Here is a 22,978-nt window from a genome sequence, read left to right as displayed (position 1 = left end):
GTTTCCTTATGCATTATTGTTGCCCCGCTTCAAGGATGTCTTTACTGGGTGAATGTCTAAGTGCACATTTAAGATGTGCATTTCAAATATATAGGAAGGCATAGTACCTAGTAGGGTTTAATAGTTCTACTGTAGGATTGCTCGTGGTTTATGATAAATTGCTTGCAACCATCACTTTACAGAAATTCCCAGGAAATACATGAGCTTTGTAATGTGTTATCTTCTAATACAATGTGTAAGCCTCTCTAGTAAATACAGCAACTTTCTTTCAACTTAAAACATTGTTTTATTTTAGCCTGGGGAAGGGAAGGAGTTTGACATAGGGTTGTTGCTGAAATTGTGTGCTGTCATCATCCTCTTGAGAGTTTTTATCTTAAGGACATAAGTGTGAGTGAGTGGGCATCCCTGAATTGTCACTTGCAGCTGGAAGAGTGACTAAGAGCAGCTCTTGTGAAAAGCTTGCCATGTCATGCTGACTTGTCATTGCCAGCATTTGTCTGGCAAAAGTGCATAGAAATGATTTAAAGGATGGAGTATAGAGAGAAAAGAAGAAAGAAATGTCCTTTTTGTTGTCTGGTTTTTTTTGTTTTGGCAGCTCTGATTAATTGCTGTAACTGGCATATGTAAACATGGGATTTTTTATTCTTTTCCAGAGTAAAGATGGGAAAACACCTTTGCACATGACAGCAATCCATGGTAGATTTTCAAGATCCCAAACCATCATTCAAAATGGTAAAAAGGGGGAAGGGAGTATTTTTGTTATCAGCTTTCCAGTTTGGATGTTTTCATCCTCTTGTATTGATAACAACATGCTGAGTCCAACATACTGGACACATGTCCATCCAATGTCTGGTAATAGTGGTGGAGTCTGGCATATCTGCTTATAAAGTTTGCCAAATTACACTGATGAACCATTTATTTTTTAGAATGCAGGAATATATACGTATAGATTTGTTTTCCATAACCCAGGTTGTAGAGAGTTTGTCCTGTAAGGTTCCGTAAAAAAATGCTTTTCTCTACGACTGAAATCTATATAGGTTTTAAATCCAAACTAATCAGTCACTGACAAAAACGTTGCTTGAACGATCATCAGTGCTGTTTTATTAACAAAGTATCTGTGTTCCTACATATACCCTTACTAAGTAATTACTCTTTATTATAGGAGCTGAAATAGACTGTGAAGATAAGAATGGAAATACCCCTTTGCACATAGCAGCTAGATATGGCCATGAGCTATTAATCAACACTCTGATTACGAGTGGTGCTGACACTGCAAAGTAGGTAACTTTACTGACATGAATGCAAGCTGACATAATTTAGAAGTGTATTTATTAGGTTAACAGAAGTAGTAGAATTTTTAATATCATCTTCAACTTGCAATAGGAAATACTTTGTTTATTATCCTGTATTGTACTTGTAAGTAGCTAGTATGTCACAATTTGTACCAAAACAAAGAGAAATAGTTTTCTGTAATGTATTTGGAGTAAAAGCTCTGAAAGTTTTAATTGGCTGTTGCACTGATAATGCATGCTGATAGCTTGGAAGGAAGTGATGAAGATGTGAAGTTAGTTCAGCATCCTGAACCCACCATGCATGTGCACTTTAGCACACAATCATGTTTGTTTTATTTTAATTGTAATGAAACTGTGATACCTGATTATGGTGTATCTTAGGCGGGGTATACATGGGATGTTTCCTCTCCATTTGGCAGCATTAAGTGGATTTTCAGACTGCTGCAGAAAGCTCCTCTCATCAGGTAGGATACTCTTTTAAATTCTTACAAGGTGCTTTGTACTTCATTTTTTATTTCACAGAGTAGCTTTTAATTAAATCTTAGTTTAGTGATACATAGAAATTCTTATAGTTTACTAGTACCTTGGGGCCAATGCTTGTTTTTTAATGGACAGTCCATAGTTAAAGTGAATGCAAACTTTTGCAGACATAAGTTTAAAAAAAATCCAGATTTTAATAATGCATTTATATTTTCTTTTATATTGTGTTTGTGCATTTTGAGTTGGCCATAGATGGGATGACTGGTTTAGACCATAATGAAGTTTCAAGGAGAAAGATTGATACTCTTTTTTATTACTTCATGGAGCATCCAATTTCTATTCCATGATGTCTTTAGCTTAATACAGATCAGTCTTTTCCTGTCTATTCCTGTACTGGGCACCTAATAGCTCTGAAGACTCTGTGGACTGCTATATTAAGAAACTGTTGCATTGGTATTATGTTGTTAATCGAATGCAATGCAAAATGCACTTTTCTTTTGATGTTTGACTCCTCCCTTAAGATGCAGATGTTAGAAGGTCATTACTTCTCTTGTTGGCCAGAATCTTATGTGAATTCTGAGCTCTTTGAACCATTGCAATTCTGAGGAAGTCGATTTATCCAAATGAAGCTTCTGGAGCAGAAGAGGAATAAGAATAAACTAAATGGTTCTGTATTAATATGAAGAACACTTAATGTTTTTTGAAAAACAGTAAGTGGGGAGGAGAGTTGGGGAAAAGAGTAAGAAGTTGCTTCCCCAGCTTTATACTGTTTTTTAGGGAAGCCTGGGAGAAGAACTAAAGACTGTAACTAAAGCTACCTACTGATAAGGCTTTTTAGTTACTGTCCTGTCATGGGCAAACTTGCAAGGATTCATTTCTGGAAAGAACTGTCCAATACTTGACAATATTTCAATTGGATGTGTTCAAAATGAGGGATACTGGCTCTTTCTCCTTCCTGCACGTGCTGTGGTGCTGGCTGTGCCCTTACTGGAGGTTCAGTATGGCAAAGGAAATCGTGTGAAGGACTTGCAAGTGGTTTCTGTGGCTTTTACACAAATTGAGAAAACTTGGATGCAAATCTAGCCTGGAGCAGATGAGGACTTGAAGAGTATGTTCAGCCTTCAGGCTAGTAAGACTAGATACTGCTAAGAGCTTTTAGGTTGTGCTCTTGGTGTGGGGATTGGTATGTGCAGAGTATGTCTCCTTTTGGGGTTGGGAGATGTTTCTTGTGGAAATTAAAGATCTCTCATTTTTAAATTCATTAATATTCATGTGCAAACCGTAACAAAATGTCACCAATCTGCCTTGTTCCAGTACAGAATGACATTCAAGTAGTTAGTGATGGTAGACAAGCAACTTAGGGATGTGGAAAGGCATCAAAGGCTGTTCTTCAAACCAAACCAGTAAACTGTCCTAAATTATTTGCTATAGAGCATTCTCTGTTGAAATGGGGTAAGAGCATAGTGGTGCATACAAAACCTGTGTTAGGGGCTATGGAGTAGGAAAACAGTCTTGAGATAATAGTGTTCTTGAATAACAGGTCTTGTGTTGTTCATTATCTATTGTTGTTGAGCAGTTCTTAAAAGGAAAAATAAAAAAAATGCCAGCGTTCCCAGGTACTGCAACTGGAGATCTAGTAAATAAGTTACATTACACAAGAGCAAAACTCATGAGAGCATAGTAGTTTTCTCAAACTAAAAATGTAGCTTTGAAACCTGATTTAAATAGTAATCTCTCTGTCAAAATATATGGTTAGATATGGAATTACACAGTTAAAGTTTGTGATCTTGGATTTGAAGTTCCACAGCTGATCCTTTGTGGAAAGAGAAAACTACAGTGTTCTGTAAAGAGCTCCTCTGTAATTAACTGCTGTTTGCAGCCATCACTCCAACTCAGTAAAGTTCTTTCTTTGGGACTAAATCACTGAACTCAAGAATAAAATTTAAGTAGCTCCTATATTTTGTAATACTGACATCCCCAAAAATTAATAATCTCTACACAACAATGATAAATTCTAGTGTATTCTTAAATTTTCATATAACCTGCATATATCTTCTATTCAATAGTAAATGGCACTGAAATATTAACTGGTAAATCAAATGAGAAGAACACAGCCTTAGTGCAGCTACTTTTCTTTTACCTTACCCCTTTCAATTTCATTTAAATGCTTGTTTTTCAAAACATTGTAAATAGCAAGGACATGTTTCAAATGAAGTAATTTTTAATGCTTGAGTGCTCTTTTGCAAATAGCTGTTAAGTTTGCTTAGCAGGCATTTCTCTTAACAGCAGATGACAGCAGTTTTGTGAAAGGTGATGTTACATACTGATTTTACAAAATATTTGCTTTGTAGGTTTTGACATTGACACGCCAGATGACTTTGGCAGGACTTGTCTTCATGCAGCTGCAGCTGGAGGGTGTGTAAAAAAGCATTTATACTTTCATATTCAGTGTTTCTTTTTCAATTGCTGATCATTCTTGTTCTTTTTGTCTATTATCTCCTCTCCATTTTTCCTGCCCTCTTCCCTTGGAACTTATGTAAACATGACAATAATTTCAAAATGGATTCTATCTGCAAACAAAAAATTAATTAACTGTTCAGCTTAATAAGTTGTTGCTGGAGTACAGTGTCCAAGTATCATCAGCCTTACCTTAGCTTTATGTTTGGGGATGAATTGATTCTTTTTTTTTAAATTCCCATGGATGATGATAAAATTTTTAGAATTTACAGCATTCATGATGGCATGCCCACCTCAGATCACTGTGGGACATGAGATAGAGAACAGCAACTTTGGGAAATTTATTTTTACCAAATCCATAAATAAAAGGTCAGTCTAAATAAACTAAAAGCAATAATTAAATTCCAGAGTTTAGGTGGATGAAGTAGTCAGAACTACTTGCTCATCACTTGAGTTGTGATCCATATTGATTATTGTTATTGTATTGTAGGTTTTCTATAGCAGCTACTCAAAATTGCCTGGAAGAATTGGGTAATAAATTTCATGATACACTTTGTGGGACACAAGAACTCCATGATATTGATATTTTCATTTTTCTGTTTGAATGTTGTTTAAATAATACTGTTTAGTAATCATTCTAAGTCAAAAGTACTTGCTAGATATATCTTTGTTGTAAGTGATAAAGGTTAAAATGCTATCTTTTCATATAAAAACCAAATAATTTGTGACACATTCCCTCACTCATCTCCAGTTTAGGAAACTTATCAAAAATAGTGTTTAAACAATAAACAATATAGTACATCTATTATGATAATCATAATTTAATGAAAATTGATTACACTAAAAAGTAAAACATAGATGTTTCAACTTACATTTGGCCTTAAAAAATATGCAGTAAAGTCTTGCCTCTGTGCTGGAATCCTGGTAGCAAAAGCATGTGACATGCAGATGTTATTGTTTGTTTGTTTATAAGATTTGAATTTTTAATTGAATTAGGTTCATGTTTATGTGCTTTATGCATGCCATTTGGTATCAATTAAATTTACATATGTGGTCTTGAAATAATTTACATTCTTTATTGGTTTGGTCCAGAAATTATGGAATCTATTTTACATACAGAAAAGTATATACCAAAAATTCCACATTATAGTTCAGTTCCATTAAAACTAACATACGAGATGTACTTGTGTAGCAGTTCTGATATTTCTAGAGGCCAATATTAGGGAAACAAACTTTGCAATCACAAGTAATAGTGTATTAATTTAATAGGAATTTGGAGTGCCTAAATCTTCTGCTAAATACTGGTGCAGACTTCAACAAAAAGGACAGATTTGGAAGGTAAGACGTTCCAGATTTGTATATTGGAATGGGCTGTTAAAAGTATTGCAGTAGCAGCTTATTGATATGTGTCCAAGTCTGTGTTCCAGTTTAAATGGTTTTTTTATGATATGATGTCTCTAATAAATTATGTTTCAGCATATGTTCTCAAAAGTCACAAACATATTTTGTAATCCTGTTTTGTTAGGTAGATGTTTAGTCTTGTTTTTTAAGACTGAATTTCACATAATTTTTGTGGACCTTTTTTCTTTATAACATGGATCTAATGTGTTTAAATTGCTCTTATCCAAGGACATTACTAATGTTTTCCAAATAATGTATTAGGCAAATCTATAAATCTGTGGCTATTTCTAAGCTCTTTTATTAAAATACCCAGTATTTTATTATAACTGCTTCACCTTTTTCCTTTCACGATATTCATCCCTTTCTGTTTCCCCATTTGAGCTCTGAACTCTTTTGGAATGACATAAATTTCTATTTTTAATACAGGATTATTTAAGTTTAGATGGCAGGATCAGCACTCCTGTAAAATCTCACATCACGTAATGGAAAATATGATTTTTCTGGGATGTGAAAAGCAGGAGTAGGATTTAAAGAAAAAGTTATGGGTCCAAAGTTGTATTTTGCTTTAAATTCCACTTCCATTATTTCCTGAGAAAGGAGCAACTTTCTGTCATAACTTTTGTCATTGAAAGTTGGGGTTTCCTTTTGATTTGGTTTGGATTTTGGTTTAATGTTCATGTTGTATAGAGCAATTTTTGCAGCAGATGGAAAATAATAGTTTAAAATAGAGAGAAATGGGAAAAAGACATTTTAAGGGAGAGGAAAGAGCCTGTCTCTTCAAAATCAAGATATTTATAGTAGCAGTCTCTTTTTAATAATAGAAAATGGAATTCTGCGTCATATTGGTCTTTTTTAAATTTTAGCTAAACTGGCATTTTTAGAGATTGTTCATGTATTTGAAGCTGGGATGAGTTTTCTCTGAGATTGTACATCAGTACTAATATTTCATGGTTTTGTTACAAGAAGATGATATATTAGTGCCTCTGCTATGTCAGTATAGATAAAAAGAAATAATAATGTTTTTCTCTCTTAGGCAAAATTGTGATTTGTTTAGTAAAAATGTCTGTTTGTGCAATTGCAATTGCAATTTTATTTGTGCTGTATTTAGTTGCTGTGCAGTTTTTGATTTGTCCATATTTTTCCATGCGGCTTAAAATTATTTAATAGGAAATAGTATTTCTAACATAAACTGGATTTCCCTCTCTAAGTTTACACAAGAAAATTCACTTTAAGCTTCCTTTAATATGAAGTTTGTGCATATTTTGGCTGGCAAACAAATCTGCTATATATTATTCAGCATTGTTAAGTGCTCCCTAGAAAATGGCCCTATAGTACTGTAATTATGCATTCTTCACCACAAATACTTATTTTAAAATGTAAGGAAGATTTAAGTTTTACTTTATTTTGCTTTTTCTGTCTCTATTATATTATTTTGCTGTTATTTACCATTGTACTTTTTATTTAAATGTGTACTAAAGAACTCCACTCCATTATGCTGCTGCCAATTGTAATTATCAGTGCCTGTTTGCCCTTGTGGGATCTGGAGCTAGTGTGAATGACCTTGATGAGAGGGGTTGTACACCTCTGCACTATGCAGCTGCATCAGACACAGATGGGAAGTAAGTGGCATGCTTTGTACTAAAGCCTTTCTCATTAGGAACATTTGAGCTGTGAATTTTATGTGTGTTCTGCCTTCAGATTTGCCAAATGCATTTCTTGTACTTTTAAATATTAAACTTGACAGTGATATGTGCATTGTATATAAAAGATTTTTTTTTGTAAAAAAAAATTTCAGAGGAAAAAAATTAACAATGAGGCAATGTATTGTAAAAATTGTATGTCCTGTAATGCAGATTTCCTGAATCAGGAATTAATTTGGAATAGAGTTTTTAATCGCATCTGCTATGTAGTGGTTGAATAAATATCCTTTGTGGGAGTTATTAAGCTAGTTATGGGCAGTAGGGTCATTTTGCCTTAAAATCAAATTCCAATGAAGGATGGATATTAAATTGATGTTTCAATATAAGATGCTTTATCTAGTTGATGTTTGAGTAAACCAGAGTTGTAATGCCAAACATGACTATATCTTGATGGTGTAAATTTTTCTGATGCAGTTATACTTTTCTTAATGAAATGCATCCAAAATCTTTCGTAAATCCACTGGTCTTTTATATCTATTTATTTTCTAACCAAAGGTTATATTTGACATATTTGTTAATGACTTAAATGCTTACATGCAAAGAATTACATAGGTAGCACCAAAGTGATGAGTTTACTTAAGCTCCAGACATTGGATATATTGAGGACACAGGAAGAGCATCACTTTTTGTGCACACACTCATATATGCAGGTTGTGGTGTGCAGCAGCACATTCCACATGCACAGTGACACCTTCCCTGCAGAAGTGCTGCTTCATGCCAAATCATCTGGGTTTTAATACAGCACTTTTTAAAGGGTGAGGCAGCAATAGGAATTAGGTGGCATAGAACTTACACATTAGGTTTTGAAGGCTGAATAAAGAATACCTTCATGGCCATTTATGAAGAATGTGCCTTTTTATGTAAAGCTAAATTTCAAAATTAAATTGTCTGCTGCTTTTTAGAAGTAATTTCAATTCTTGCTGCAGCTTGCTGAGATAATTTTACTTTAATTGCCCTCTTACAAGTTGAGCTAGGATTAATTTTAGCTTCACAGTTGCTCTGAAAACCTCCAAACTATAGTGGTTCTTCAGATGACATCGTTTTGCCATCTGTCTTACAAAAGGCACGAGCAGGAATCATGATGACAATACTGCAGAGCTTTGTGAGGTAGCTCAAAGCATCCTCTCTGGAACCCACAGGCTGTTGCTCTTCTGGTTAACATTTGGGTCTCTGGAAGCCAGGCTGAAAAGCTGAATGGCCTGAGGGGGAGTTTTTTATATTGATGCACCAAGATGAGTAGTAACAGCTGGAAAAACAGTACTGCTCAGCTCATTGAAAACAGGAGTGAAGTTAAAAATTATTACTGGAGTTGGAATATAAAGCCTGGGAAAAAACTTGTCAGGAAACCATCTACATAAAATTTTATGCAGTTTTATGGTCTTCCTTCAGATATCTTTCAAGACATATTTTAGAGACAGGGATGTTTTTGTTGAAAATTATTTTCCGGTTTATTTCTATTTGAAAGTCTTTTGTATCTTTAACAAATGCTTTTGATCTGGAACAAACACCAAGAAGCCCCATTTTGCCAAGACTAGAGAGAAAAGCATGATTTCGGAATGAGGTAGAATAAGCAACATCTTAAAGGAGAAAAAAAAGTTGTTTCTATTTATAATTTTCTAATGGACAGTACACCAATAAATATGTGGGAAATTAATTTAATTTACTTGGGCTTTCAGAAAGTTTGATTAATTTCCTCTTTAAGAGACCTGTTGAGGACAGTTAAATATGCAAAGGAATCCAAAGGTAATCTCTTGGATGCAAAAAAAAATCAAAAATAATTGTCTGGTTTGCACTGGAAAGATTGGGTATTTGAGAATTTTTAGTAGACTTGTATTTAGTGTATTGTAGAAATTTAGGTAGCCAAAGCCAGTGACATGTAACATTTATGAATGAGCCATGAATGCTAACACAAAATTACTGATCCAAATTAAAAAGAAAGATGATTGGACAAATGAAATATCAGAACTGAATTTCTTACTTAATGAGACAAATTGATTTGTCTTTGGATTTTCATAAATCTCATCTCATTTTAATTCAAACAAAAACATGCAAACACAGTTGTCATTAATGAAATCCAGGCATTTGTTTACCAGACAAATAAAACCTGAACTGATTGATTGAAAACATAGATATGCTTTACAAGTAGCTTTTTATTCTACTGAACTAGTTTTTAAGTTAATTGCATCTTATGTTACATACGCTATTCTTTAAAACTCAAGAAATTTTACGTTTTTCACTACATGCTAAATCCTTGTTTATGCTGGCCAAAAAATGATGGAAGTGAGAGTACACCTCTGATAAAGAAATATTTAGTGATCCCAGAGAGAAGAAGGGATGTTGACCTGTAGTAAACTTCAGAATAATGAATGGCTTCACCACAAATTCAGGGTCATAATAATGACTTTGGAAGATGTTGCTGAAATGATAGACAACATGAAAGTATGGAACAGCAGGGTTATTGCTTGCAATTAATTTAGTGTGCACACAGGGATTCTCTTAAAAACAGAAAATTAGTTGTGAGAAAACGAGTGAAACAGAAAAGAGTGCATGGACTTGAATCCCCATTTCCTGTCCTCTTGACTGAGTGTGGTTGAAACTGGGCTGATCATGTTCTGCCTTATAAATTTGTCTAGTGAAAGTAAGGAATTGGAAGATAAAAGTATGACAACAGCTGAGTATTTACTGTATAAATAAATTTTTAAAATAGTGTCTGGTAGTGGAAGTGTGTGTGTGTGTGTGTGTGTTACTCTTGTATTCTACCATGAAGAACTTCTCTTCTTTCCATATAAAATACAGAAGTAGAGATTAATGCAGAAAAGCATACAAAATAGTGATCATTGATATTAACAAAGGCAACTGCACCTGTGTTAGCTGGGAGGAAAGTAGCCATGAAATATTAGTTTTAACCAAGTCCAATAACTCAGAAGATGCAGGATGTCTGCAGAGTAGCATTATTTCAAATTTTGAAGCTTTGTGACTGACTTTGATGTTTGATGTAATAAGGTACGTTTCTCTAGTCCTAGCCAATATTGTACATTAAATCAGTGTCCCTGTGTGCTGTATTCTATTTTCCAGTTGAATTGGAACAATTTATCACTTAGCGTTAAGTTGAAATTCAGCATTTAGATACATGGTTGCATATGTCAATTTGAATAGGTGCCTGGAATACTTGCTAAGAAACGATGCCAACCCTGGGATCCGAGACAAACAAGGATACAATGCAGTTCATTACTCAGCTGCCTATGGTCACCGCTTATGTCTTGAATTGGTAAGAGAACGTATCCTAGATGAAAAGTGTAACACAGGGTGTGATGGAGAGGCCAGGGCACTCCTTCACCTTGGCTATCAGCTGGGTCAATACTGTTTTTCAGCCTCTGTGCAGATAAATTTAAGCATTTGGTGTTCCTATAATAGAAGCAAGGTGAGGAGCAAGGATGCTAGATACTGGCTTAAAAAGATGAAAAAGTCTGAGATGAAGAGATAACTGGTTGAAAATGTAGGATATTAATTTTGGTTTGTTTCTTAATTTACATTATGCTACTATTTTTTTGATTTTTTTTTTTGCTGGTGACTAAAATAAAATAACCACAAGTTATCCCATTAAGAACTGTTAAGAAATTTCATGAATGTCATTTGAAAGGAGCAAATGAAAATGTGGGGAAAACCTGTAAAGAAAGGGTGCCTTATAAAATAGTTCATGCAGTTACAGTAACTAGTGACCACATAATAGAATTTCAGATAATAAAGCCGTAGTTAGTTTTTTATTGCTCCCTTTGCAAAAATATGTATGCTATTTGATATGCTGTGTTATACAACTGAAGTATTTTTATTAAAATTGCACTTTTATATTCAAATGTATTCAAACATGAATTTTGAATGTTTTTAATTACAGATTGCAAGTGAAACGCCTCTAGATGTTGTAAGTGTATTATTTCTTATTTTTTAAGTACTACTGTAGAGCAAAAGGGAACATGTAGTTTTAAAAATAGTGCTTATTTTTTAGACTTATTGAGCCATTTCTTCAATACATGAATGTATTAATTTCAACTACAATTTGGATTTAGTTGGACTTTACAATTTTAAAATGGGAGATTATTTTTTAAGCCATGTGATTTTTTACTTAAACAGTTGGATGACCATGATATAAAAGTGTGATAATGAAAACGTCATTTGAATTTATTCTTCAAATACTTTGAATGTTTTAATTCTGCTAATGTACTTAATTAAATATGGTCTTGAAAAAGACCCAGAAGTAAAACTTTAGAACACATCTGAAAGTCACAAATAAAAATGTATATACATAGATATTTTAATCCTATAATGCTTTTGCTTTTTTTGAGTCCATTTTTTCTCTCTGAGAAATGCTTTCCTGTTCTGAGAAATCCATCCTACCTTTTGGCTTTTCGTGTTGTTTTCTTGCTGACTTTTCACCTGTTCAAAATGCTTACTTGGCTGATGTTTGGGGTTTTATTTCCTGCTGCTGCTCTCACCTGTCCATGTCTTCCCTTTGAATTCATCTTCCATATTGCTACTTCAGAAAAAGTATTAATTTTGTTTCTGATTGAATTATTGCATTATTATGCAAAATTAAACTACTTGGGTTGGAATATGAACATGGGAGAGGTGTTGCAGTTGATTCAAACTCTGAAAGGTTGAAGATGAGGACATCTGTAATTCTATACTATTGTTCCTACTTTATCTCCTTTCTTTTTCAATCTGTGTGTATGGGAAACTGTAGCAATAATTGCTGAGTGTTTTCAAAGGTGAGGGATTTTTGCTCACTCTGACTTTCTCTCTCTAAGCTGATGGAAACATCGGGTGCTGACATGCTGAATGACTCAGACAACAGAGCACCTATAAGTCCACTGCATTTAGCTGTAAGTTCTCAGTTCTTTAGTGATGACAGCTCATCTGGTAGCAAACAGTTGTTGCATGGATTTATTAATTCTGATTTTTTTCAAAATAGGTTAATAAAATGCAAACATACCTACTAATATTCCTGAATGAGGTATACAGGATGATTTTTGCATGTCATTTGAAATTTGCTTCATGGAACAGCTTTCATGTGGAATCTTCTAATTAAAATTTATGCTAATTAAGCTTCTATAGGACTTGTTCTAGAAGTAATTATGACTTTTTAAATCATTACATTGCTTTACTCTCTTAATTGTTTAGTATGAGAAATGTTTGTCCCCAAAACTTTAAGAAAGATTTACACGAGGAGCAGTGTGGGACAGTGATGAAATTCTGTCTATATAAAAGTATTCAAAATACAGGGTAACCAGTTCAGTGTGTTCCTTTGATCTTTTCACTGAATTTAAAGTAATTGAAAAACCACACTGTGCAAATATACTAAGTCTCATGCAATATATATATCTCCAAAGTAAAAAATAATCTTTGACATTGGTAAATGAAAGCTATTTGTACTGCATTCTTATTATAGGTGCTTTTTTTTAGTAATTTATGTAAAAAGCTAAAAGGAATTGCTTAAGTTTGCTTATGTTCCTCACTTGAAATAATCTGAGGATGATGTAACCATAACATAAAGCGATGAAATGTGCAGTAGTCAAAATACTGTTATTTATGCAGATTGAATACAGATTATTTTCTGAGAGTAGTTGCAGTTACTGACTGAAAGGATAAAATAGAAAAAAAGTACCAATCTTCTTGCTGAAATTGTGGCATTTTTTAAATTAGTCGTAACTGTTGTAACTACGTATATGCTGTATCAGTTGCTCTTCTGCATGCTAAAATAAGAATAGTCTCTTTACAGTTTCAATTATGTAGTTCTGGCAAGAGAGGGAAAAATGTTAAGGATAGGAAAATTGAAGAATTTTCTTATTCTTGTAGGCCTATCATGGCCACCATCAAGCTTTGGAAGTGCTGGTACAGTCACTGCTGGACCTTGATGTGAGGAATAACAATGGAAGAACGCCACTGGATCTTGCTGCCTTTAAGGGACACGTGGAATGTGTAGATGTGCTCATTAATCAGGGAGCATCAATCTTAGTGAAAGATTATGTTGTAAAGAGGACCCCAATTCATGCTGCAGGTATGTGCTAGCCACTAACTTCTAAAATTGTGGCTTTTGAAATTGATAATCTATTTAGAAGTCTCTGTCGTTAATGTTCTAAGAAATAATGTTTAGGAACAGAGGATTAATTTTTTAAGTATATTCTGTGCTTAGAAATATGTACTGAAAGAGTTGCAGGGAGGAAGGAACCAATATTAATCCAATAAACCAGTTGAGTCCAGGGAATGCTGTCCCTCCGGATGGTTGCATTGTCCTTGTCCATTCAGCTGGCTGTGCTGGCAGGTGTCAGTGACATGTCCCTGCTTCTCTCCTCATCTTTCACACAGCCCGAACTGCAGGCCCAAATTTAGATAAGCAAATTGCGTTGCCTGTCTTGGCAGTAAAATGCTTCTAAAAATGACTGCAGTCTTGGAGAATTTTGGCAGTTTGAGAAGAGACATGAAAACCTGCTTTGATTTTTTTCCAAGGATTTAAATTACTCCTGAGCATTTTCAAAATAACAGCAATCCTTTGCAGTATTTTCTTGCTGATTTTCCTGGAAAACATCTCTAAGCCTGCCTTTCTCAGAGTCTAGAATCCACACTATAGTCTTATTTTTTTCCTCGCATTAAAAATGGGCTTATTAAATTTGACATTTATAGTAATGGTGTTACAGAAGTGTTGCAGTTAAAAAGAGCATTATGTACAAAACATCGTCATTCTAACCACTTAATTTGCTGTCCATGAGCACAAGCTGCATTCTTCTATTTGATTGAGCTTGTGTTAGCATGTCTGTCAGCTACAGAAACATGAATTGTCACTGTGGTTGTATGAACTGAATACTGCAGCTGTAGGTCAGAATAAATTTCCCTTCCATGAAGCAATCATTTATCTTTCATGAGTTGCATTTAAATGAGATTTCTCAATTTTCTGTTTGTTCTTTTTCCATTTTTCTTAACTGCTTGGTTTATTACATCTATGCATTACATTTCCTTCCCCTTTCTAAATGTGATTTCCATTATTATTTTATAACTATGCACACGCTACACTTGCTAACAAAAATCTGACTATGATTTGCTAAGTATGTGTTTACTGGTGCCTTAAAACAAGTAAAAATTATGCTAATTCCTATATTTTAATGTTCCTTCTTGTGTATGTTGTATAAGCATATATTCCAATTACTTTTAACATGTGCAACCTCATTTATATATATAATTTTTAAAAATCTGTTGGCAGTTGTTTCTTAGACTGTACAGCTGAGAATACCTGATTTCTGAAATTATTTTCTAGTGTTCATGTTTTAATTTAAGTTATAACAATGGTAAAGGTGTACAGTGGATTTTCAAGCTAGTGGGCTTTAGTCTCAGCAGATAGGTTGCTATTCTGTTTGAGTTCTCTACTCAAAGGCAATTAATGTAAACCCCATATTTTTATAATGTTTTACAGCTACAAATGGTCATTCAGAATGTTTGCGACTATTGATAGGAAATGCAGAACCACAGAATGCAGTGGACATTCAAGATGGAAATGGACAGTGAGTTTAAATGATGGACATTCTGTTCTACACAAGTTATTGCATTTTGTAAAAGAAAAAACAAAATATTTTACAGTAGTTATTTTTAACTTATTTTAAAGGGAAATTATTACAGTAAACATAAACTTGGGAGTGAAAAATGTTCTTGTTCAGTTGGGAGGGAACTAAAATGTGTCTTACTGCCCAGATGCTAAGAAAATGGATTCTAGTTACTTAATCAGGACTTCTGAACTGGGGCATGTTACTTTATTTTCTCAAATCTAAAAAGCAAATGAGTGGAAGGTCACTGATGATGTAAATCTTAACAGTGTTGATTGGAAGGACAGCAGTTGTTACACTTGAGCTGAATGCTAGTCTGTTAATTTTCCAAGTGTAAATTCCCACTTTATTTCTGTCTCTGCTTAGGACTCCTCTGATGTTGTCAGTTCTCAATGGGCACACCGACTGTGTTTATTCACTCCTTAACAAAGGAGCAAATGTAGATGCCAAAGATAAGTGGGGAAGGACAGCATTACATAGAGGGGTAAGAGAATATTCCCTTTCTTTCATTTCCAGTTTCCTACATGCTAATTTCAAATAAAGACATAATATATAATGTTAATAAATTTCTCATTATTCTCATCTTGCCATTAGAAGTTTTACTTGTATTTAGTTGCATTCAGAAGACGATTCTGTCTGTTTACTACCTACCCTCAGAATTCCTTTGGACTTCTAGACTCTCCTAACCTTGCTGTAAAGTGTTGACTGGAGAGGTCCTAGAGTACAGTTTTGTTGGGGGGAACGTAGTGTTAATGTGAGGAAGAAAAGCATGATGCATGCCATATGCCAAATATTTTGTTTTTATAGTGTCTGCCAAATAGGACAATTGAATGAGCCCTAGAGATTAGTAGTTCATTCAGTGTTATTCTAAGAAAATATTCTGTCATAAGTATTATAATACATTGCTATTTTCCCAGCAGAATGGCTGTTTTTAGGAATAAAAATAGCGACTTTTGCTATGCCTTAAAAATGCAAAAATTTGCTTGAGGTTTGCTTGCTTTAGTTCAACACCTTGGCTTCTATACATGAATATTTTCGAGCTGACCCTTTCCTGTCTCCCTGCCACAGGCAGTTACTGGGCATGAGGAATGTGTGGAAGCATTGCTCCAACACGGTGCTAAGTCCTTACTAAGAGACTGTAGGGGACGGACCCCCATCCACCTGTCAGCTGCGTGTGGCCATATCGGTGTGCTGGGAGCTCTCCTGCAGTCAGCCTCCTCCGTGGATGCAGCACCTGCCATGGCAGACAATCACGGCTATACATCACTGCACTGGGCCTGCTATAATGGTAAAATGCCTGCAAACACAGCTCTAAAGCCCTTTGTTGATACTGGGGTTGAAGTTAGTAATACTTACAAAAGCAACATATAAAGACTGTCCTCTTTCACTTCCTTTCAGTGAATGAGAGAAAATGACAGGCATGAGATCTTGAAGAGGAATGTATTAACATCTGATACATAAGAGATGTTTACTTTTGTCCTAAGTTTTTGTCATATGCTATCTTAGTTTTATGCCTCAAGGAGTCTTTAAAGACCTTTAGCACCTTTGCTAAATATTTTGTTCTGTGTGTTCATTTAGAACTCAGTAGAGGTGATTTTTTATTTCCTCTCTGAACAACATGATAGAGAAAAATCAAGATGTAAGAGATTAAACCTGCATTTCATCAATTATTATTAAGTGAATAACTACTGAGCTGATGCAGCTGGGTGATAATTTCAACAAAAGTGGAACAAAAATAAACCTCAGATGGTGGAGTTCTTTTCATGGAGACAAAGTGATGAATGTACAGAAGAGTTTGAAATGCAGAGGTGTAAGAATTAAGTTAGGTGTTCTGGATGTTCTTCCAGATGCTTGGAAGCATGAGATACCTTATAAATCTCATAAAGTTTGCAGTATTACATGTCAGTTTGATTTTCAGGATTCTAAGAATGTATTGGTTCCTAAATGTAGTCCTGTTGAATATAACCAGTCTTTCTTTGAAACTTTCGAGTACAATGCTGCTTAATCTAATTTAGATACATATTTTTCATTGAAAGCTGTAGTTAGACCTTTTTCCTTCTTTTCAGTATCTAACTCTACATTTACTTTAGGTCACGACAGTTGTGTAGAGCTGCTCCTGGAACAGGAAGTTTATCAGAAAATGGAAGGAAATTCTTTCAGTCCCTTGCATTGTGCTGTGTAAGGAAATGCAAAATTATTCTTCATATATTTCATTGCTGTATTTAACAAAAGATTTATCATTCTGTAAATAACAGTCTGTTTAATTCATTATAGGATAAATGACAATGAAGGTGCTGCAGAAATGTTAATTGATACACTAGGTGGTGGTATTGTAAATTCAACAGATTCAAAAGGAAGGTAAGAGTGTAAATGCAGAAAGAATGTTTGTAATGTCATACAGTGGCTGTGCTAAATGCTTCCGTCGTTTGGGGGTTTTGTATTTGCTACTGAACATTAATTCCTCATTCCCCCGGATTCATTCTTTGAAGGTTTTTGTTTTAGTCTATGCTAGAAATACATTTTAGATTTTTAAAATCCTGTTCTGATTCAGTAAAGTTGAATTGGCTTTTTATTATACAGGCAACTTAGAGCATATTTTAAATTTTATCACTTTGATGATAGAGCTTTATGATGCATCTTTCATTTTTTCTGAATCAGATTGTATCTCTATTATAAACTGCGTGGGTGGCGTTAGTTGAAACTAGAAAGGGACTTTTTAAAGGCAGCAGTCACAACTCCAGCAATACTGATGGATTGCAAAGGATCAGTGGGAGAGACTGCAGAGTCTTTTTTATTTGTAGGATCACAGCCAGGGATGCCCCTTTGAATACAGTGGAAAGCATGGCTGAACATGGCCATATTGTCTTTTGATCTGTTGTAGAACTCCTCTGCATGCAGCAGCTTTTACAGATCACGTTGAGTGTCTACAGCTTCTGCTTGGTCACAGTGCTCAAGTAAATGCTGTAGATTCTTCTGGGAAAACACCTTTAATGATGGCTGCAGAAAATGGACAGACGAATACAGTTGGTAATGAGAAAGCTTTATATATTTCTGCTCTTAGCTTTGTTAATCTTACTGTGGGTGAAGAAGCTTTACACTTAACATTCTCGTGAATATGTTTTGTCAAAATTCTGTTTTCATTTTGCTTTTTAGATTTTAAGGAATATGCTTTTAGTTAATGCAACGTCTTTATTTCCCCAGAGGTGCTGGTTAGCAGTGCTAAGGCTGATCTGACTTTGCAAGACAGTTCTAAGAACACAGCACTCCATTTGGCTTGCAGCAAGGTGTGTGCACAGTCTGACTTATCAGTGCTGAGCTTTGTGTTATCAGGCACTGTTTGAAAGTATTGTTATTTTGAAAGCTCACTCATTGAAAGCTCATTACTCAAAGCAATTTGTGAAGAATATTTGTTATGTGACAGATGTTTGTTCTGTGTTAAGGGTCATGAAACTAGTGCCTTGTTAATCCTGGAGAAGATTACGGATAGAAACCTCATCAACGCCACCAATGCAGCCTTGCAAACGTACGTATCAGCACGGAGGGAGTTTGAAGGATGAGTTCATAATGTGTATCTTGCTCATAAAGAGGAATATTTTTCAGAATTTGTTTTTCAAATTCATTGAATTTTAACTGTTAATAGGTACCAAGAGTTGAACCAACTTGGAACTGAAATGGTGTTTTGCTCATAGTTAAAGGTCTAGATGGTTTTTTTCTCTTGCGGGTGAATAGGATGATAAATAAAATTTACATTATTGTGATTAATATGTGGAGTTACTGCAATTCACTGAGATTACCTGTGAACTGAGATTTTTCTATTTTAAAAATTATCCAGATTTTCAATTAAAAATCACTTCATTTAACAACTTGAGGCAAACTAAGACTTGGTCTTCAAAGATAGCTACTTAAAAAAAAAACTGAAAATAACTACCTGAAGTGTGCTTTTATTCTTCAGCATTCTTTCTGTTTCATGTTTCAAGGATGAAACTTTATCTTCTATTAAATATCATGGAGAACACAATATTTTTAAACCTTCCTGAAGATCATCTCTGAAGTAGAATTATACCTATTTAGTTAGCCTAAATCAGAAGGAAACCGTAGAAATATATGGTATGTCATACCAACAGGATGGGCTACTAAAATGACTCAGGAATTTTTTCCTTTTAGAAAATGCATTTGTGTTACAAGGAATACTGGACACACAATGTGTAGCTGAGTTATGCACATGAATTATTAGACTGCTTCAGTAATGCTATTACAGTCGATTTATGAAAAAAAATAAGGACAAAAAAAACCCTTACAGTGGAACTTGTAAGCAACTCACATATTCTTCTGGCCTTATATTCCTTCTGGAATCTTGCCATATTCAAGCCCATACAGTGCTTCCAAGTATTCCCTAAGATCTGCTTTAATTAAGGAGTTAAAATAGTTCCTTTGCTTTTGTTGCTTGCTATGGTGCACCTCGGGCAGCATTAAATAACCAAAAAGCAGCAAAGGATTGATTGCCTCATTTCTGGCTTTAAGCAAGGATGTCTTGGGAGAAGAAAAAGCAAAAAGGAGACGGGAACAGATGTGGGAAAGTATGCTACCACAGGCTCGTGTAATTCCACCCACATGCCTTGGCTCAAATAGTTTGATCAAGAGATGTCATGGGATAAAATAGGTACACGTTTGCACCTCCATGGAGAGTTTATATAAATTGCAAGGTTTTAACAGGTGTTTAAAATATTACTGCTTTTGCAAATGTTTAATAATTAAATTGACTTTCTGAACAGCTTTAACAAAGTCCTTTTTGTGGCAAAATAAGCATTAAAATTGTTTGTCTCTACATTAAAATTATTTTAATTGCAGTACATTTTTCAGTATATCTGTGGAGTGCGGTCATTCTTGAATTTTTAATACTTTAATGTGAGCACCATAAATACATCTGCTCCTGTTTGTATCTTTTGCATTTCTGATATCTAAGTAAGACATTTGTTTCCAACTCAAAATATAGCTTAAAGTTAATTCAAACAACTTCAGGAATCTTAGAATGAATGAAGAGGATTATAAAGCAGAAGGGAAGTAAGCTGATTATTCTGTTTCCTGCTGAGTGGTAGTAAGGTTTTATTTAATCCAGTGGGAACCAATTTTTAAAAACTGTTGCATTTGAAAAAGATATAATTAGAATATTTGAGATAAAGCTACACTTTCCTTTATAGAGCAAGTCAACACAAAATTGATTTACGGTTAGTAGTTTGAGGTTTTGAAAAGTAATCTCCTTTTCTTGCTTCATGCATTACACTGAAATATTTTTTCATCTCTAATCACAATGGAATATATTGTTTTCTAGAAGGCAGCTTGATTAAGTGCTTCTGCATCTCTTGTGAGCATTTACATGTGGCACAAACGACTGCCACTCTGCTGTTAGAACTCCAGTGACTGATGGCAGTGATATGCAGTAACTCTCAGATGTGACAGTATCTGTTACAGCAGTTGAGTGGGGGATTTATCAACAGTAGGGTGCCAAGTGTTTCTGACTTTTTAACGTGATAAAGTCCATAAGCAGGCACATCTTCACTAGCAGCTGCTTCCTCACTGTGTGCTGCCATGGAAAGAAGAAAGTTCACAATTGGTATTGTAGAGTTTATTTGCAATAAGAAAAGAGATTTGCTGAGTTTCCCATCTTAGTTATTGCATTTTATATTTATATAATCTGTAAATAACATAGAAGTATAAGTATTACATTTAACTAGATGCAAGCTACCTATCTTATTTAATGACTTGTTCTAAGGTTTATATATGAGTTTGCTTGTCTTCACAGACCTCTGCATGTTGCTGCTCGAAATGGACTAACGGTTGTAGTTCAAGAGCTTTTAGGGAAGGGAGCAAGTGTACTTGCTGTAGATGAAAATGGTAAGAAAAATCTAACTTTGTTTTCCTGTAAGGAACTGTGGTTCTAAACTCAACTCCCTGAAAAGCATTAACTCTGGAAACTTCAGATGAGCCTTGCAGTAGGTTGCCCTCACAGAAAAACATGTGTTGGTGATGGATCATTTTAGCAAAGCAGCAGAAGTGTAGGGAGAGTGAAAACTTTCAGAACAATGCAGGTCACGGCACAGAAATGTTTGGTTTGCATTTGTAGTTTTATGATGTACTATAAAAGTAGTTTTATGATACACCTATAAATGCACTAGCTTTGGCATACCAAAAATGGTGAGAAAAACATAATACTCAAAGTAAAATATGACTTTCAGCTGTTAAGAAGCTGGATTCAATTGCTATTCGTTTTGTCACAGTAGGTGTACTGGTGTTAGCTTTTAAAAGCTAATGTGATTTACAACTCACAGTTACTGTTCTCAAGCTTCTGGCTCTTCAGAGTTTTGGCACATAGAAGTAAGAAGTAACTGCTTTATCATGAGAATGAATCCTGCATCTTGTAAGAACGGAAGAAAATTAGATTTACTGACTAATTCACATATTTTTATGTAAGATATCTATGGTCGTCTGAAGCTGTGCTTTTAAATGTGTAAGGCTCTATCTCTTATGCCATGAAAGCAGTAGCTGGGATTTGGGGAGGGATGAGGTAATGGATTGTTTGCTTTTCGGCTTTGTTTGGATTTGTTCGTTGTTTTTTATTACAAAAGTGATGTGCCTCATTAATAGTTCTAATTGTATTTTCAGTTTGGAAAGTTTTTCCTCTTTTAATGTTCACTGTGACTTTTTCTGTGTGTTTCTCAAATTGCACTGCTTAAAGTGACATGAGTGACTTAAAGATCATTCCTTGCCTAAAATAGGGCACAACAGTAAGTGCTAAAAGAAATTCCCTAAAATGAAAAGATTGGAAGATACATCTTTTTTATTTTTGTTTCTCATCACATGTATGCTGACTGGAGACATTTGTATTTTTGTGAGTTTCTCATATACAGCCAGCCAGTCCCTTGTTAAGATAGATCTTTGACATAACCGAGGAAAAATATTTGTGTCAAAGTACCCTGGCAGCCTGGGGACCTAAAAATCTTCTTTTTAATTCTGCTCACATTTTAAATTTTAAAGTAAGTCTGAGCACTATCTAATATTTTTCCTCACTGTAGTTCTTTCTGATAGCAATTGCTGTGTTTATAAAATTCTAAGAAGCCTTGAGAATATATCAGGCATCCTTGATGAATTCTTTTTTGACTGAAGAAATAGGCAGTGGAATATTTTGGATCACAAAACTGACATTCTGCCATAGTCCAGATAAGTTCAGTAATAATGCCAAACAAGATTGGCATTTCATGCAGAATTAGATTATATGGGAGTTTAGTTTTAGTTTTAGAAAGTTTTAGTGTTTTACATGGAAGCCTGTCTTGATACATGGAACATGTAACCAGCAGAGCCTCAGCTGTTATGGAGTGATGATCCACTTTGTGTCTTTGAATTTGTCTCTTTCTGCAAAAACTACATTGACTTTTTGCAAGCAGTCTCTATTTATATCTGTAGCTGTACAAATTGAGTCCTCTGCTGCTATACCGGAGCTGTAGATCATTATTGAGAAACATGAGCTTTGAAAAAAGCCAGCATCACTCCAGTTACCTGCATTTCAGTTTATAAAATATTTTACAAGATTTTTAAAACTCTAAATTTGGAGTCACACTGCTTTTGTCATAGAGCGTCTCTTAAAGTGGTGAGATCATTTTTAAGAACTGCTGTCAGTAGAAAAAATTTAATCCCGTTGGTTATTAATAGATTAAATGCAGCTGAAACAGCAAATTAACTGTCCAGTATACTTCCCCAAAGCAGTTGTGTTGAGGGTTCATTCTCAGCTCTGTATCAATTCTTATTCAAATTTCTTTTTTTTCCCCATTTTTCTGCACCAGTCATGATGAAACTGCCATCACCTTTATTTACAAAAATTCTGCTGAATTGGACATTATTAATGCAAATTTGCTTGTCTTAAAATAAATTGTTGGCTTTTTCTTTCATTTAACGCCATATAAAGTTTTATTTTGTCACTCAACCAACTTTTCAGGTTTTGGATTTTTTTTCTGCTTTGTACTAGTTTTTTTTCCTGACTATTTAACCTTGTGCTTTAGTTTATATTGGA

At 34.5% G+C, this 22,978-nt stretch overlaps 1 protein-coding gene across 6 annotated transcripts in view; it reads left to right on the top strand.

The window, feature by feature from the left end:
• The window catches only part of ANKRD28 (ankyrin repeat domain 28), a 119,488-nt gene that overhangs the window by 91,835 nt on the left and 4,675 nt on the right, over positions 1-22,978 (top strand). For 5 of the 6 annotated variants that reach the window (XR_015803181.1, XM_014893877.2, XM_014893874.2 and 2 more), the window contains 19 exons: positions 654-732; positions 1,163-1,277; positions 1,674-1,756; positions 4,124-4,187; positions 5,499-5,567; positions 7,109-7,249; positions 10,487-10,598; positions 11,223-11,249; positions 12,133-12,207; positions 13,181-13,382; positions 14,790-14,877; positions 15,283-15,400; positions 15,985-16,204; positions 17,007-17,094; positions 17,191-17,274; positions 17,798-17,943; positions 18,118-18,200; positions 18,357-18,439; positions 20,717-20,808. Coding sequence is in view for 5 of the 6 variants with exons in the window: in XM_014893877.2 (XP_014749363.2) it covers positions 654-732; positions 1,163-1,277; positions 1,674-1,756; positions 4,124-4,187; positions 5,499-5,567; positions 7,109-7,249; positions 10,487-10,598; positions 11,223-11,249; positions 12,133-12,207; positions 13,181-13,382; positions 14,790-14,877; positions 15,283-15,400; positions 15,985-16,204; positions 17,007-17,094; positions 17,191-17,274; positions 17,798-17,943; positions 18,118-18,200; positions 18,357-18,439; positions 20,717-20,808 (1,969 nt within the window). In the remaining variant the exon portion in view is untranslated. Of the gene's footprint in view, positions 1-653; positions 733-1,162; positions 1,282-1,673; positions 1,757-4,123; positions 4,188-5,498; positions 5,568-7,108; positions 7,250-10,486; positions 10,599-11,222; positions 11,250-12,132; positions 12,208-13,180; positions 13,383-14,789; positions 14,878-15,282; positions 15,401-15,984; positions 16,205-17,006; positions 17,095-17,190; positions 17,275-17,797; positions 17,944-18,117; positions 18,201-18,356; positions 18,440-20,716; positions 20,809-22,978 lie in introns of those variants that run through there. The other variant, XM_088163667.1, reaches the window with a different exon arrangement.

The sequence above is a fragment of the Sturnus vulgaris genome, chromosome 1 (assembly GCF_052056855.1).
Source record: "Sturnus vulgaris isolate bStuVul1 chromosome 1, bStuVul1.hap1, whole genome shotgun sequence".
NCBI classification, from domain to species: Eukaryota; Metazoa; Chordata; class Aves; order Passeriformes; family Sturnidae; genus Sturnus; species Sturnus vulgaris.
The sequence above is the reverse complement of the archived record's forward strand: the minus strand, read 5'-3'. Positions and strand labels throughout refer to the sequence as shown.